Source organism: Myodes glareolus, chromosome 16 (assembly GCF_982192425.1).
Source record: "Myodes glareolus chromosome 16, mMyoGla1.1, whole genome shotgun sequence".
NCBI classification, from domain to species: domain Eukaryota; kingdom Metazoa; phylum Chordata; class Mammalia; order Rodentia; family Cricetidae; genus Myodes; species Myodes glareolus.
The window spans coordinates 6,919,035-6,933,929 of NC_142041.1; the positions used below are offsets into that span (position 1 = coordinate 6,919,035).

General features: G+C 42.0%; 1 protein-coding gene across 2 annotated transcripts in view; it reads left to right on the top strand.

Moving 5' to 3' along the window:
• The window catches only part of Ints8 (integrator complex subunit 8), a 52,068-nt gene that overhangs the window by 20,150 nt on the left and 17,023 nt on the right, over nt 1–14,895 (top strand). For both annotated transcript variants that reach the window (XM_085677012.2, XM_085677011.2), the window contains exons 11-16: nt 1,855–1,925; nt 2,618–2,793; nt 3,634–3,767; nt 5,795–5,905; nt 7,738–7,939; nt 10,718–10,839. In XM_085677012.2, coding sequence (XP_085533138.1) covers nt 1,855–1,925; nt 2,618–2,793; nt 3,634–3,767; nt 5,795–5,905; nt 7,738–7,939; nt 10,718–10,839 — 816 coding nt within the window. The remainder of the gene's footprint in view (nt 1–1,854; nt 1,926–2,617; nt 2,794–3,633; nt 3,768–5,794; nt 5,906–7,737; nt 7,940–10,717; nt 10,840–14,895) is intronic.

A 14,895-nucleotide genomic window follows, 5' to 3' on the forward strand; every position in this document is an offset into this window, starting at 1 on the left:
TATTTACATTTTTTATATTGTATGCGTTTGTGTGTGCACATGTAATTGCACAAAATCAGAGCTCAGAGGACAAGCTGTCGGTTGGAACTCAGGTATCATGCTTTGTCGAGCTTCCTTACCTGATGAGCCATCTTGATAGCCCTAAAGGCTTGCTTTTATTTATTTAGGTGTCTGTGTGAGCATATGCACAGAGGTGTACACAGAGTCGGAAGAGGGTGTTAAATTCTCTTCTGTCACTCTTCACCTAAACTTTTGAGTCAGGGTCTCATTTCTGATCCTTGAGCTTGTGTTTTCTCCACTTTGCCGGGATCCAGTAGGGGCCAGGAGTGGTCCTGTCTCTCCCTTGGAGCTGGGTTTGCTGACCTCGTGTGAGGGCTGGAATCTGAGTCCTGGTCCTTAGGATTTCAGTGTACTGTTGAGCAGTTTCTCAGCTTTCATGTTTTCATTGTTTTGTTTTGTGATAGAGGCTGACTGTTTACCTACCCTGGGCAGGCATTAAACCTGACATCTTCCTGCCTTGACCTTCCAAGTGCTGGGATTACAGGCATGTGCTACCTTGCCTGACTTATGTGTTTTAATATGAATTTGATGCATTGATTACAGGCATAATGAACTTTCTACATTTTTATAGCCAACATTTTTGCTAATCTCTTAAAAGTTTTCTTTACTGGACTGGAGATGTTGCACCATTGGTAGAAGAATTTTTGCTTAGCATGCCCTGGGTTCATCCCCATCACCATATAAAACTGGTCGTGTTAACACAGTCTGTAATTCCACTACTGAGACCACTACTGGAGAAGTTCAAGGTCATTCTCAACTACAAGACAGATTGGAGACCACCTGGAATATATGGGATCCTGTCTCAAAAAGAAAAAAGAGAGAATCAAGAAAGAAAACAAAAATGGGCACGTTTTACAGTTGAAAATAAAAAAACTAAAAGAGCATTGTAGCTTTATTTAAATTTCTCAGTCTAACTAATCTGCTGTCATGGGTACTTGGACTCCTACCTTTCTTGAGGGTTCTTGTCAGTATTTTCCCCTCTTACGTATTAGAATTTTTGAAACCTAGTCGTACAAGACAAATCCTGTCTCATATAATAATAACTTAATGTGCTAAGTTATTCTTAATTACATACGCCTGAACTTATGAAAATGTTCTTATGAATTTATGAAAATGATCCATCTTTTTTTTTATGGATTCTTACCTTTACTTTTGTCTTAAATTACTTAACCAAATCAGTGATTAGTGATTGTGTTTGGTAGGGTTTCTATATCTGTTAAGAGACACCATGACCATGGCAGCTTTTATAGCGGAAGATTGTTTAATTGGGGTGACTTACAGTTTGGAGGTTCAGTCTATTATCATCATGGTGGAGTGCAGCCCTACATGGTGCTGGTGCTGGAGACTGAGAGTCTTGTCTCACTGGTGTGGCTTGAGCATGTATGAGACCTCAAAGCCCGCCTCCACATGGTATACTTCTTCCAGCAAGACCACACCCACTCTAGCAAAGCCACACCTTCTAATACTGCCACTCCCTTTGTGGGCCATTTTTTGAAACCACCACAATGATTGAAACAGAAGTTGAGTTGTTCAGAGCACTGGAGAGACAGCACAGTGGTTCAGGGTACTGGCTGCTCTTCCAGAGAACTCCTAGACCTACATGGCCGCTCAGAACTGTCCCTGCAGTTCCAGGGACTCCATCCAGCACCAGCTTTCGACCTCTGCAGGCGTCAGACATGCGCATGTTGCACAGATCGCCATCCAAACTAAACATCCTACACATTAGGAAAAAACTAAAACTTCAGTTGTTTGTAATTCTTAAATAACTCAAATGAAAATTATTCAACTCTCTAGGTATGTTCACGATCAATAAATGTAGAAAAAGCTTCAGATTCTTTGAAGGGAAATATGGCTGCTTTTCTTAAGTAAGTACCTTTCTTTTTCTTTTTTTTTAAAACTTGAAACTTAGTTTCATGAGGAAAGTGTCTTTTTTTAAAAGACATTTTAGCTTATAAATTTTATATGTGCATGTATATGTATGTATATATGTATGTGTGTCTGTGTGAGCTCGTGCCGGGGTGTGTATGTGGATGTCAGTGGACAGGCTAAAGGACTCTGTTCTTTCCTTGTACCGTGTGGGCTCTGGGAATTAACCTTGGCTTAGCTGCAGTTGCTTTAAGCCTTTGAGCTATGCTGACCCTGCACCTCTCACTCCCCTACCTTAGCTTTAGTGTTGGAAATAGGGTTTTGCTATGAATATCCCAGTTATCCTGAGACTCATAGTCCTGTGACCTTGAGTCCTGACTGCTGAGGAAGGGGTGTGTCTGTGTGATCCTGGAGGTCAGTCCCGGGACTTGTACACGCTGATGGGCTTCACTCATAGCGTTTATTCGTTTGAGCCTGGGGCTCACCTCTACTCCAGTTGGCCCAAACACCAGTTCTCTTTACTCTGCTGCTCAGAGATTGCCGGTGTCACTGCGTGCCTATCTTATCACATAATTTATGAAATGATGGATTTTTAAGGTGGCCTATGAGTGTAATTGATTGATAGGAATGATTTTCCCTACCAAAGTTTGCACTTTTAAAATGTAAAGTCTTCTGTTTCTCGCTGCTGTAGGAACGTGTGTCTGGGGCTGGAAGATCTGCAGTATGTCTTCATGATTTCTTCACACGAGCTTTTCATTACGTTGTTGAAAGATGAAGAGCGAAAACTGCTTGTTGATCAGATGAGGAAGAGATCCCCTAGAGTAAATCTGTGCATTAAGCCTGTGACTTCATTTTATGATATCCCAGGTTAGACCTATTCTGCTAGCTCATGTTTTGATGCTGCTCAAGTTAATACTAAGATGTTCCTAAGGCTTCTCTGGTATTTCAGTTGGTATTTGTTTGAGTAATTAGTAGAAACCTAACCTGTCTGCTGTGGTCGGATTTCTTCGTGAGCAGTTTTTGGTTCTTAGCTTAGCCAGAGGCTGATGGAGGTTTGGGTGTAGTTCATAAAAGGATTTAGCTGAGGATAGACCCAAACAGACAGTACTACTAGTGTGTTCTTGAGGATAAAAGTACAGATGGTGCGGGGTTGATCAGGGATACTGGGGTCAAAAGGAACTGTGATTGTCAGCCAGCGTAGCTGTGCTGTCACCTGCCGGCTTAGCATTAGCTTTGAAAATTTCATTTTTATCTTATTTTACTTTTCTCTCATATATTTATTTGTTTGTTTGTTTGCTTATTTATTAATTTTATTGTGTATACAGTGTTCTGTCTGCATGTGTGCCTATAGACCAGAAGAGGGCACCAGATCTCATTGTAGATGGTTGTGAGCCACCATGTGGTTGCTGGAAATTGAACTCAGGACCTTGGGAAGAGCAGCTCTTAGACTCTGAGCCTTCTCTCCAGCCCCTTTGCTTTATATTTCTAAAGATGCATTCACATTACTAAGTGCATACATGTTGTGGTAGGTTTTCTGTGTGGGAATAAAGTAATACAAAATTTGAGTTATGTAAAATAATTCCATTTTCAAAATGGTTTCTAGTTTAAGATATTTCACATATGCCTTTTCTCTCAGTTGTATCACACTTAAAATTTTACATTTAACTTTGAGTTTACTCATTGCTGAAATGGAACTCTCTTCCTTAGCTTCAGCAAGTGTCAACATTGGCCAGTTGGAACATCAGCTTATATTGTCAGTAGATCCCTGGAGGATTAGACAGATCTTAATTGAGTTACATGGTATGACTTCAGAGCGACAATTTTGGACTGTGTCCAATAAGGTAAGAAACTCTCTGTTAAGAATAGGTATGAATTTCATTAATTTTATTCTGCATTCTAGGAAGAATGCATTTTCTGACTTTTTTTATTTAAAATAATAAGGACTCATTTAATAGACTTTCATATGACCATAATTGGACCTAGAGAGAAAAAAGGGAAAATACACACAAAAATCCAGTAACATGGGCAGTGAGTTTTTATTCCATCTGTTGTCTCAGCTCCTCCATGCATTTCAAACACCACTGTGAATGCAGATGAAATGTATGTTGTTTATAAGACCTTTAAAGGGTCTCTTTGTTGTCTGTCTGTTTCAGTCTGAGAATTGAACCCAAGTCTTCACTCACTCTTGGAAAGTACTAGGCCACCGAGGTGTAGCTCTAACCCTTGTATTTTATTTATTTATTTATTTATTTAATATTTTTATTATTTGAGAATTTCATGCATGTTTAGAATGCCTCCTAAGTGCTGGAATTAAAGGCCTGCGTCACCATTACCAGGCTTTTTCTTCTTTTTATAGCTCCTTGAACCCGGCCAATACCGCCCTACGTACCTGGGTTTGGGGCAGTGTACTGGAGGGTGGGCCTGAAGAGAGCTCCCTGCTCTAGCAGCAGCCTGTGACCATCGGTAGTTCTCAGCTTTGGGTGGGAGGGCTCCCTTAGCTCCTGCCAGGTGTAGGGCTGCACACCTTTACTCCCCACACGCTAGGGCAGAAGCAGGTGGATCCCTTGATCTGCAGAGTGAGTTTCAGGACAGCCAGGGCCATAAAAACACCCATCTTTTTTTTTTTCTTTAAGACAACTTTGCTTTGAAAAAAATAAAATAAAAACACGCTGGTGGTTTTACTTTTTACTATTATCTTGACATCTACAGCTTCCACTTTGGAATTTAACTTCTTTATAAGACTTTTTTTTTCTTCAAAACTGTCTTACATGAAAAGAACTTTATTTATTAATTAATTTATTTATTATGTATACAATATTCTGTCTGTATGCCTGCAGGCCAGAAGAGAGTACCAGACCCCATTACAGATGGTTGTGAGCCACCATGTGGTTGTTGGGAATTAAACTCAGGACCTTTGGAATAGCAGGCAATGCTCTTAACCTCTGAGTCATCTCTCCAGCCCCCGAAAATAACTTTTAAGGTAGCATTTCAAGTTGGAAACAGCTACATACCTTTAATCCCAGCACGAAAGAAGCTTTGGTAGGAACATCCAGAGTTTGGGGCCAACTTATGTGACAGACTGAGACAGGTCTCAGAAATGTAGTAAAAATAAAAGTACATAAAATACTTTTTCAGTGGGTTGTAGTTTCTAGGGCAAAAGGCAGTACCTATAGGAGAAAGCTCAGGTGATATGTTTTGCTTGTGAGCCTAGCCTTTCACAGCCGGACCATCTCTGCAGCCTTTCGACGGTGTTTCTAGCTCCACACCCCAGTGACTCTGTTTAGGAAAGGCAATCCTTAGACTGCAGCTGTCTCCACCAAACCTCAGACTACAATCGCCTCTCTCCACCAAACTCACTGCAATGAGTCCTGTCTCCTCCCACCTTATATTCCTATCTCCACCCAGCCATATCACTCCTGTTCTCAATATCTTTAGTACTGGGATTATTGGCGAGTACCACCACTGCCTGGCTCCCAAAGTCCTGGGATTAAAGGTGTGTGCCACCACTCCCTGGCCTCTAGTGGCTTAGCTCTTCACTCTGATCTCCAGGTAAACTTGATTTGTTAAAACACAAAGAAAATATCACTACATTGTTGTTTCTGCTTTTCAAGACGGTTTCTTTTTGTAGCCTTGGGTGTTCTGGAACTAACTTTGTATACCAGACTAGCCTTGAACTCCACTAGCCTTGAGATCCACCTGCCTTTTCTTCTTGAAGTTAAGGGTGCAATGTTTATTTTTTAAATGCAATTGATGAGCATTGAGAGATTCTCACCTAGATTTGCCTTCTGCTGTGTGTGTGTGTGCGCGCACTTATATATTTTAAGTATTTATTTATTTTAAAACTTTTTTTTTTTTTTTTTTTTTTTAGTGGGAAGTACCTTCTGTATATAGTGGTGTTATCCTAGGAATTAAGGACAATTTGACAAGAGATTTGGTTTACATTCTCATGGCCAAAGGTTTACACTGCAGTACTGTCAAGGTGAGTGAAAATGTGTGTGAAGCACTTGTTCAGACCTGCTTCAGAGGGTAAAGTGCTTGGTGCATGGGCATGAGAACTGGATTTCAAATCCCCAGAATTCCATAAAGTCAGACAGGGTAGCAGGAGCCTGTAGTCCTTGCACTCCTAGACAGAAGATGTTCCAGAAGTCTGGGGTGAGTCAGCTCGTGTACTCAGACACCTTGTCTCAGACCAACCCAAAGTTGTCTTCTTGACTTCCTCATACATGACATGACCCATGCATCACACACACATGTACATGCACTGCACACGTGTTAATAATCAGGAGAAAGGAGTCAAAGCTGATTGTTCCTTGCTTTGAAAAAAGAATTTTATCTTTAATTATGTGTTGGCATGTGTCTGTGTGTGGTCATGTGCATAATGTGTACAGGTGCCCTTGGGTGCCAGAGGCATCAGATCCCATGAGCCTAAGTACAGGAGGTTGTGATCTATGAGACACGGGTCTTTGAACTGAGTGTGTCCTCTGTGAGAGCAGCATGTGCTCTTGCCTGCTGAGCTGTCTTTTCTAATGTTAACATGCAAGACGGAATCCTAGAGCAGAGCACCATCGAGTACAAGAATGATGTGCTGAGTATGGATACCGTACACATAGAAAACAGGGAAAGACAGCAAGTCTGGAAAGATGATTCTTTAATTAGAGTACTTGCTGCTCTTGTAGGGGACCCAGGCTTGGTTTCCAATGCCAATGTAATGACTTACCAACATTCTCAATTCAGTTCCATGGATTCTAATGCCCACTTGATGGACACCCACTGTGCATACGTCCAAACAAAACACTCATGCACAAAATAAAAGATGCCTGGCAATGGTGACACGTGTCTTTTTAAAAGATGATTTATTTATTTTTACTTTATGTGCATTGGTCTTTTGCCTGCATGTATGTCTGTGAGAGGGTGTCAGATCTCCTGGAACTGGAGTTACAAACAGTTGTGAGCTGCCATGTGTGTGCTGGGAATTGAATCTGGGTCCTCTGAAAGAGCCTCCAGTGCTCTTAACCATCTCTCCAGTCCCAGTGGCGCACACCTTTAATCTTGCGAGGCAGTCAGATCTCCCCGTTTGAGGCCAGCCTGGTCTAGAGTGAGTTCCAGGACAGCAAGTGCCATACAGTGAACCGTGTATTGAAACACCCAAAGAAAATGTCTAAGGAAAAGAGAAGCATTTGGGTGTGATGGTACATGTCTTTAATCCTAGTATTTGGGAGGAAGAGACAGATCTCTGTGAGGTTGAAGCCATCCTGTCTACATAGGAAATCCCAGACAGCCTTAGCTGCATCTTGAGCTCCTGTCTAAGAAACAAGCAAATAAAAGACCAAAAAGACTAGCAGACACTCTGACAGGTAGCCCTGTAAGATACTGAGAAGACCTTTTATTCTTGCTGTGTCGTGACTGGGGAAGTCATACTTTGGGGAAGAGTTAGTACTAGTTTGCAGTGGGGTGGGTAGGAAAGGAGTGAGTGGAACATAGATGATTACATTGATTTATTAGGTAGTTCTACAGTAGATAGGCAAGGAGTGGGAATGTGAAACCTATTTTAGGGTCTGAGTATCTTAGATGGAGAAGTGTTGTCATAACATTTTATATTTGCATTATATCAAAGTCTTTGTTACTGTGTAATTTGTGTCCAACTTGTTGGCAATGCATGCACTTACAGATATATATTGTAATCGATCAGCAGTAGAGAAATGGGACTAGCCTCTCTCCTAGCTCCAGTGCTGACCACTCCAACGCCCATGAAGTCCACATTACTTTGGCCCCAGAGGACTGACTCAGACTGTCCTCTTGCTTCTTTTATAGGACTTTCCCCATGCTAAACAGCTATTTGCAGCTTGTTTGGAGCTGGTAACAGAGTTCTCCCCGAAACTGCGGCAGGTTATGCTGAATGAGATGTTACTTTTGGATATTCACACCCATGAAGCTGGATTGGGACAGTCAGGAGAGAGACCTCCTTCCGACCTTATTAGTAGGGTCCGAGGATATCTGGAAATGAGGCTTCCTGGTAAGACGGGTGCACGTGTCCACATTCATAATTCAGTCTTTCACTGTTGGGGTGTGTGTTGGGTGGAGGTCTGACTTTACCTCTATGGGAAAACTTCTCTCCTGGAACAGTTTGGGTTTGGAAGTGACTTAAAAACATTAGTGACTGGGAGAAACTTCCTTGCCAAGGGTTTCCGTACCAGCCGTGCAATGGGACCATTGCCCTCTCGTAGGGACTAGACATCTGAAATCAGAATGATTCAGCCATACCCTGCTCAGCCTTCGTAGCTTTGCCTGGCAATCCTTGTCATTGCTTGGCTGTAGCTGCATCCGTCTGGTTTCTGCCCTTGTTCTCGTGGAGCTGCTTTTTTTCTTAGAAGGACACTACTTAGGCATTTGGGGTCCACCATAAATAGTATGACCTCAGGTCAACTGACTATATATGTAGCGATCTTAGTAAGGTCACATTCAGAGGTTTTAGAGGCAGGGGCAATGTAGGGGTTGGGGTAGAATGAGTCTTTGTTGGACTTTTCAACACATTGTAGAAACTATATGTTGTAATTTTATTTATTTTCTAAGACATAGTCTTTCTATGTTGGCCATGTGGCTTCAAGTGAAGAGTATTTGGTCTCCACGCATGTGCCGCTCTGCTTGTCTACACTTGGGCCTCCTGCCTCTCAGTCTTCTGTGCTTGCATTCCAAGTGTGAATTACCACACCCAGGTCTTATATTGCAATTTTCTGATATCCTGGTAAGAAACCTGGTTTGGTGGTTCATGGTTTTAATCCTAGCACTCTGGAGTTGGAGGCAGTCAGAGCTCTGTGAGTTCTAGGCTAGCCTGGTCTACACAGTGAGTTCCAGGATAGCCAGAGCTACATAGAGAGACACTGTTCAAAACAAAACCAAAGAAGTTTGGTCTGTTAGAAAGGACATGGGTGAGGACTGAGTGCAGGCCATCGGCAGGAGCTGTGAAAGGAGTGCTTCTCTCTCTGCTGCTCACTCTGCCACGGGTTGTTGGTTCTGGTGAATAGTGGAAGATGTATTTGATACTGAAGGTGTGAAGTTTAACAGGAATAGCAAGCCTAACGACCATTCTGACTGGGGAGAAACTCACGAGTTGTTGGTTCTGGTGAATAGGGTAAGATGTATTTGATACTGAAGGTGTGAAGTTTAACAGGAATAGCAAACCTAACGACCATTCTGACTGGGGAGAAACTCACCAGTTGTTGGTTCTGGTGAATAGGTGTGAGATGTATTTGATACTGAAAGTGTGAAGTTTAACAGGAATAGCAAGCCTAACGACCATTCTGACTAGGGAGAAACTCACAGAGTTGTATGAGTTTTAGTTCTTACAAATTTTGATGTGAATTTTTAAAGATTATTTTTATTTGAATATAAAAAGGTGTAATGTATAAAAGGATTGACTGTCCTTAACTGTGCTGGCACTGTTTATAAAGACTAATGTCTCACTGCTGCAATAGAAGGTGCTGGAGACTCACTGGCTGCTCCCCGCAGGAGCAGAACAGAGTAAACCAACACCCGTGTCACACCTGGTGGTTGTTAGGTGAAGTGCTTTCTTAATCTTACAGGTTTGAAATGTAGTTGCAGGAATTAATGTGTACATTTGAATTGTGGAAAAAGATGTTAACTCTTTGTCCAAACAGCAGTAGCTGTAGTCCTCGGGGGTGTTACAAATGAGTGTAGTTATTACATTCTAATTTCCTGAGGGACCTACAGTTTTTAATGACAGATTTTCAACAGTTGTTGATCTCTCTCAGCTCTAGCGCCAGGGCTCTTTGTTAGCTCGATGTGTTTCCTCTAGGTGGGAACGGGGATTGTCCCCAGGGCCTCACCCGCCAGCACTTCACTGCTCAGCTGTAGCTCCAGCCCTGCTTTACATTGCTGAACTGATAGGAACGTCACATAACGTCACTTTCTCTATTTTTCTCTCAAATGGTAGATCATCACTCAACACATAATTTATTTAAACGCTTACCTAACTGTTCAGCAACTTTTCCTATAGCTTATACTATTACTACTGCTTAGAATGAGAAGAAAAATATGTATTATTTCAAACGGTTCAGAGAAAAGCAAGGAAATGAGTTTTTCTTCCCATGGATACAGTTCCTATCTTTGCCGGAGCCATGATTATGGGCTTAGGTTATTTGACTACAGCGTAGACCGAGTCAGTGCCACCATGAGAGTCACAGTTGGTAGGCATGCTCTTTCTGGGGCCAGGACGAACAAGTGTAAGGGTGCCTTTGCAGGTTCATTGAGAGACACTGTCTGAAAAAAAATAGGGTTGAGAGGGGATGGAGAGATGGCTCGGCAGTTAGGAGCACTACCTGCTCTTCTGGAGGATCTGGGTTTAGTTCCAACCACCCCCATGGTATACTACAGCCTGGTATAACTCCAGTTCCAGGAGATCAGTGGCCTCTTCTGGGCTCAGGCACCAGATTCATTTGTCTCTCCATAACATTGTCTGGGCATTGTGACTTAGGATACATTATATCTTATTCCCAAAGTACATTATGATCTTGATACTGCTTTGAGTCACAAAAATTCACAACATATTTTGGTGTATTTATTTCAAAGGAAACAATGCTTAAAATAAACTTTGGTGATTTTTTTTTTCTTCCCTTACTACTTTTGTATTTTAAATTATTTCTAGTACATTTATTTATTTGTTCACTTATTTACAGGTAAGGTCTTTTGTAGCTCAGGGTGACCTTGAACTTCTGACAAAATACCCTTGTCTCTACTTTTCGCTATTTCAACTATTTCTTTCCTTGCTTTTTAGACATTCCTCTTCGTCAAGTTGTAGCTGAAGAGTGCGTTGCTTTTATGCTAAACTGGAGAGAAAATGAGTATCTTACCCTGCAAGTTCCTGCATTTTTACTTCAGAGTAATCCATATGTAAAGGTAATTAATGTTTAGGCTAAAATGGCTATCAGAGTGCTGGTATTTTATATCGTTAGTACCCATTTTATTAGTTTCCACTACTCTGAAATTTGTCTGATTTCTATGTTGCCATGTTAGTTAAGGCAAGCCCTTGTCAGTTTGTAGTGAAATGTGTGTAGTTTTGGGCTGGGAACGTAACTCGGTTTTTAGAGCCATATCCTAGGGTACATGAAACCACAGTAATCTTGCACCCTATAGTATAGATAGCACAAGCCACTTAACTTGGCTCTGATACTGCTTTCTGATACCTTATAATATAAACATACAAATAGTTAAGAGGTCAAGCAAACACTTTGCTGTAATTGTAAAGTAGCAGGAGGTTTGTTACCATTTCTTGGTTTGAGTGCTAAGGTTAGACTCTGAACAGGTGGAAAACAGGGCTCATTAGCCCGTTAGAGCTCATTTGAATCCAGCCCTTTGAAAATCTGTAGATTCTTGAGTTTTCTTCCTCTTTTACAGTTCATGAATGTATTGGTGCATTTAAATTGCCTTTGGAATTTCAGATATTTGCTGAATTTAGTAAATTTTCTGGAATCTGAGAGTTCTAATACCCAGAGTAACTTGATTGTGTCCAACACTCTCCCTATGACTTTTAATAATAGGCCCTCAGAACTTTGTTTTTTCATGGTTATTATTGTTTCTGTGTAGAATTGAAGTTTGCTGCTCATTGTTAAGACAGTACAGTAGCTCCTCTCTTGACTTCTAGCAGTCTTTGGGGTCATGTACCATGTGAAACAGGCAGGCCCATGCTTGTGTAATAATGTTCTTGGCTTGTGATGTGTAAGGACACAGGAAGTTGTGTGTAGATTGATTGCATTGGTTATACAGGTTTTCTCGTTGTCTCCTACTGGCCCTTGATATAGTCTAAAAGGAGGGAGACTGTGGTGATCTTGTTAAAAGTTACCTGGTGGTTAGGTGATTAGGGCTCCTTCCATAACTGGCCCCTTCCTCTTTTGATAATACTAAGAAGCAGAGATATAGAGTGAGAATTATGCTTTGAAAATATGGTTTGGAGCAGTTTCTTTCAATTTTATGTGGGATGTGTGTATGTAAAAATGTGGAACAGTGAGGAGATGCTGTCCGTTTCTGAGGTAGGAACTGAGTGACTTTAGCTATGTCTGTGTTCTCTGTTAGACATGCACTTTATCTTTGTGACAATGTCTCAGTATGTAAATCTGACTGCCCTGGAATTCATGATCTTCCATCTCAGGTTCCTATCAAGTGTGGAGGTCTAGATGTGTGTGCAGCTTCCGTTCTCCCATCCCCACCCTGTTTTCTTTATGAATAGAAATTATCTATTAAGAGAAGCATCCCTGAGAATGTGACTAACTAGTGGGCTGAGGGCAAAACCTGCTTTCTCTTAACACAATGCTACTATATAATCAAAGGAAAGGGAAACTCCTCAGCAGATGACTAAAATAGTCCTTTCTGAATGAATATGAACTGTCTACTCTCTTCCTTGTACCAGAAAGGAGACACTGCAGTAAAATGGCCACAGCACAGGATCTGCAGGCACTGCAGGCACGGGGTCTACTGTCATCCGTCACACAACTCGGAGGAGGCCACGGCTGCTGCTGATGGCGGGGGTGCTCTCTTGTAGAAAACAGCTTAGTTTTTTGTTTTCTTTTAAAGATTTATGTACTTATTTCCAGAAGATGAGAGTCCATCTCATGTGGTTGCTGGGAATTGAACTCAGGATCTCAGGAAGAACAGCTTGTGTTCTTAACTGCTAAGCCATCTCTCCAGCCCATGCCCCCCCCTTTTTATGTTTTAAGAAACATTTTTTTTTTTTTCTGTGTGTGGGTGTTTTGCTTGCATGCATGTCTGTATACTTGTGTGCCTGGTGTCCACAGAAGTCAGAAGACTGCATTGGGTCTCTTGAAACTTGAGTTATGGATGGTTGTGAACCACCATGTGGGTGCTGGGAGTGAAGTTGGGGCCTCTAGAAGAGTAGCCAGTAAGTACTCTTAAGGGCCCCACACTTAGGATTTTAGTTCGATCTATAGACCTTTTAAGGTGTGAGTGCTTCTTTGGCAGGTGTGTGTCCTGTGCCTGTCCTCTGCATCAGCCACCTCTGCTGGCAGCTCACGGTGCTCCGTGATACCTTTTCCTTCTTCTGTTCTTTGCACATGCTGTCCGCTGGGATGGCCCTCCCTGCTTGGCTCATGCATTTCCCATAGTTGGTGTTCCTTGGGATGCCAGCTCACAATAAGCAATGTGGGAACTTAATTATGAAAGCTTGGCCTTAGCTTAGGCTTGTTTCTAACTAGCACTATAACTTCAATTAACACATTTCTGTTAGCTTACTTTCTGCCTCATCTCTGTACTACCCATCCTGCTTGCTTTGTGTCTGCTGGCATCTCGGCCTTCTTCCCAGCATCCTCTCTGCCCTGAAATCCTGCCTAGCTATTGGCCAGTCAGCTTTTTATTAAACCAGCCAGAGTGACATAGCTTCTCAGTGTACAAACAGATTATTACACAGTAGCTTTTTTCTTTCTTTTTTTTCTGATTGGTTTTTTAAGACAGGGTTTCTTTGTATAACAGCCCTAACTATCTTGGAACTCACTGTGTAGTCCAGTCTGGCCTTGAACTCACAGAGATCCACCTGCCTCTGCCTCCCCAGTGCTGGGATTAAAGGTGTGCACTACCACTGCCCAGCAGTGTTGACATTTTTGTTTATGCTGTATAATGTTGACAGAGGTTTCTGTCCTGCCATGGTCCTGCAGCCATTCGATCCCAAAGAAACACACAGAGGTCTACATTAATTATAAACTTGTTGGCCTATTAGTTCAGGCTTTTTATTAACTAACTCTTGTAGCGCACCATGCATGTCTGCGCTCCATGTGCTACTATACAGTTCATGAACCAGGCAAGTGGCTGGAGATTGAAACACACAACGACTCACAGACAGAGACACAGGTCATCCTTGATGCAGGAATGCCCCCTTTATTGTGTACCAGAGCTGCTTTTATAGGGATCCTTAACTGATAGCCACGCCCCAGCCAAACCCACCAGAAACCACTCTCCTGCCATCAGGAACTCCTGAGGGTCTCGTGCTCAGAGCAGCTGCAGGCTGTCTCAGAGCAGAGGAAAACAAGTTGCTTACAAGAAATTCAGGATCTGGGGGTTCACTGCTCCCAACAACTCTTAACATCTTAAATTAACCCATAATTCTTGTTTGTCTTAGCCGTGTGTCTTGGTACCTTTTATCAGTGAGGCATTCTCTTCTTACTTCCTGTGTCTGGGCCATGAATGCAGAACTGAGTTTTTCCTCTTCCCAGAATCCTGTTCTAGTTGCCCTGCCTGTATTTCCTGCCTGGTTACTGGCCAATCAATGTTTTATTAAACAAGTGACAAATTTTTACAGGGTACAAAACCATTGTCCCACAGTAGGATAATAGTCTGTGAGATAGGGAGTTCTTGAAAGCAGTTAATTTTATATCTTGTGTTCTATACATTACCTAAATTGGTGTTCAAGAGGGTTTATAGAATTCACTTGATTTAAGGTGCTTAAGATTTTTTTGGGAAAAACATTTTCCCTCCTGAGACAAGTTGTTGTTGTTGTTTGGTGTGTGTGTGTGTTTTATTTTTAAAACGATCTTATTTTACACACCAATCCCAGTTCCCTGTCCCATCACTTGAGGCAGAACCAGGGCCTTCCTCCCTGTATCTCTCTCCACTGACAGGGAATGGGCTCAAATTCTGGTTCCACTACTAGTGGCCCCACAAACTGAAACCATACAACTATCGTGCACATTCAGAGGACCTAGTTTGGTCCTATGCAGGTTCTCCAGCTGTCAGTCCAGAGTCAGTGAACTCCAACTAGCTAAGGTCAGTAGCTTTTGTGGGTTTCCCCATCATGGTCTTAGTCCCTTTGCTTATAATATCGCTCCTCCTTCTCTATAACTGAACTCAAGATGTTCTTAGCTGTGGATCTCTGCTTCTGCTTCCATCATCAGTTACTGGATGAAGGTTCTATGGTAACAATTAAGGTGGTCATCAGTCTGCTTACAGGGG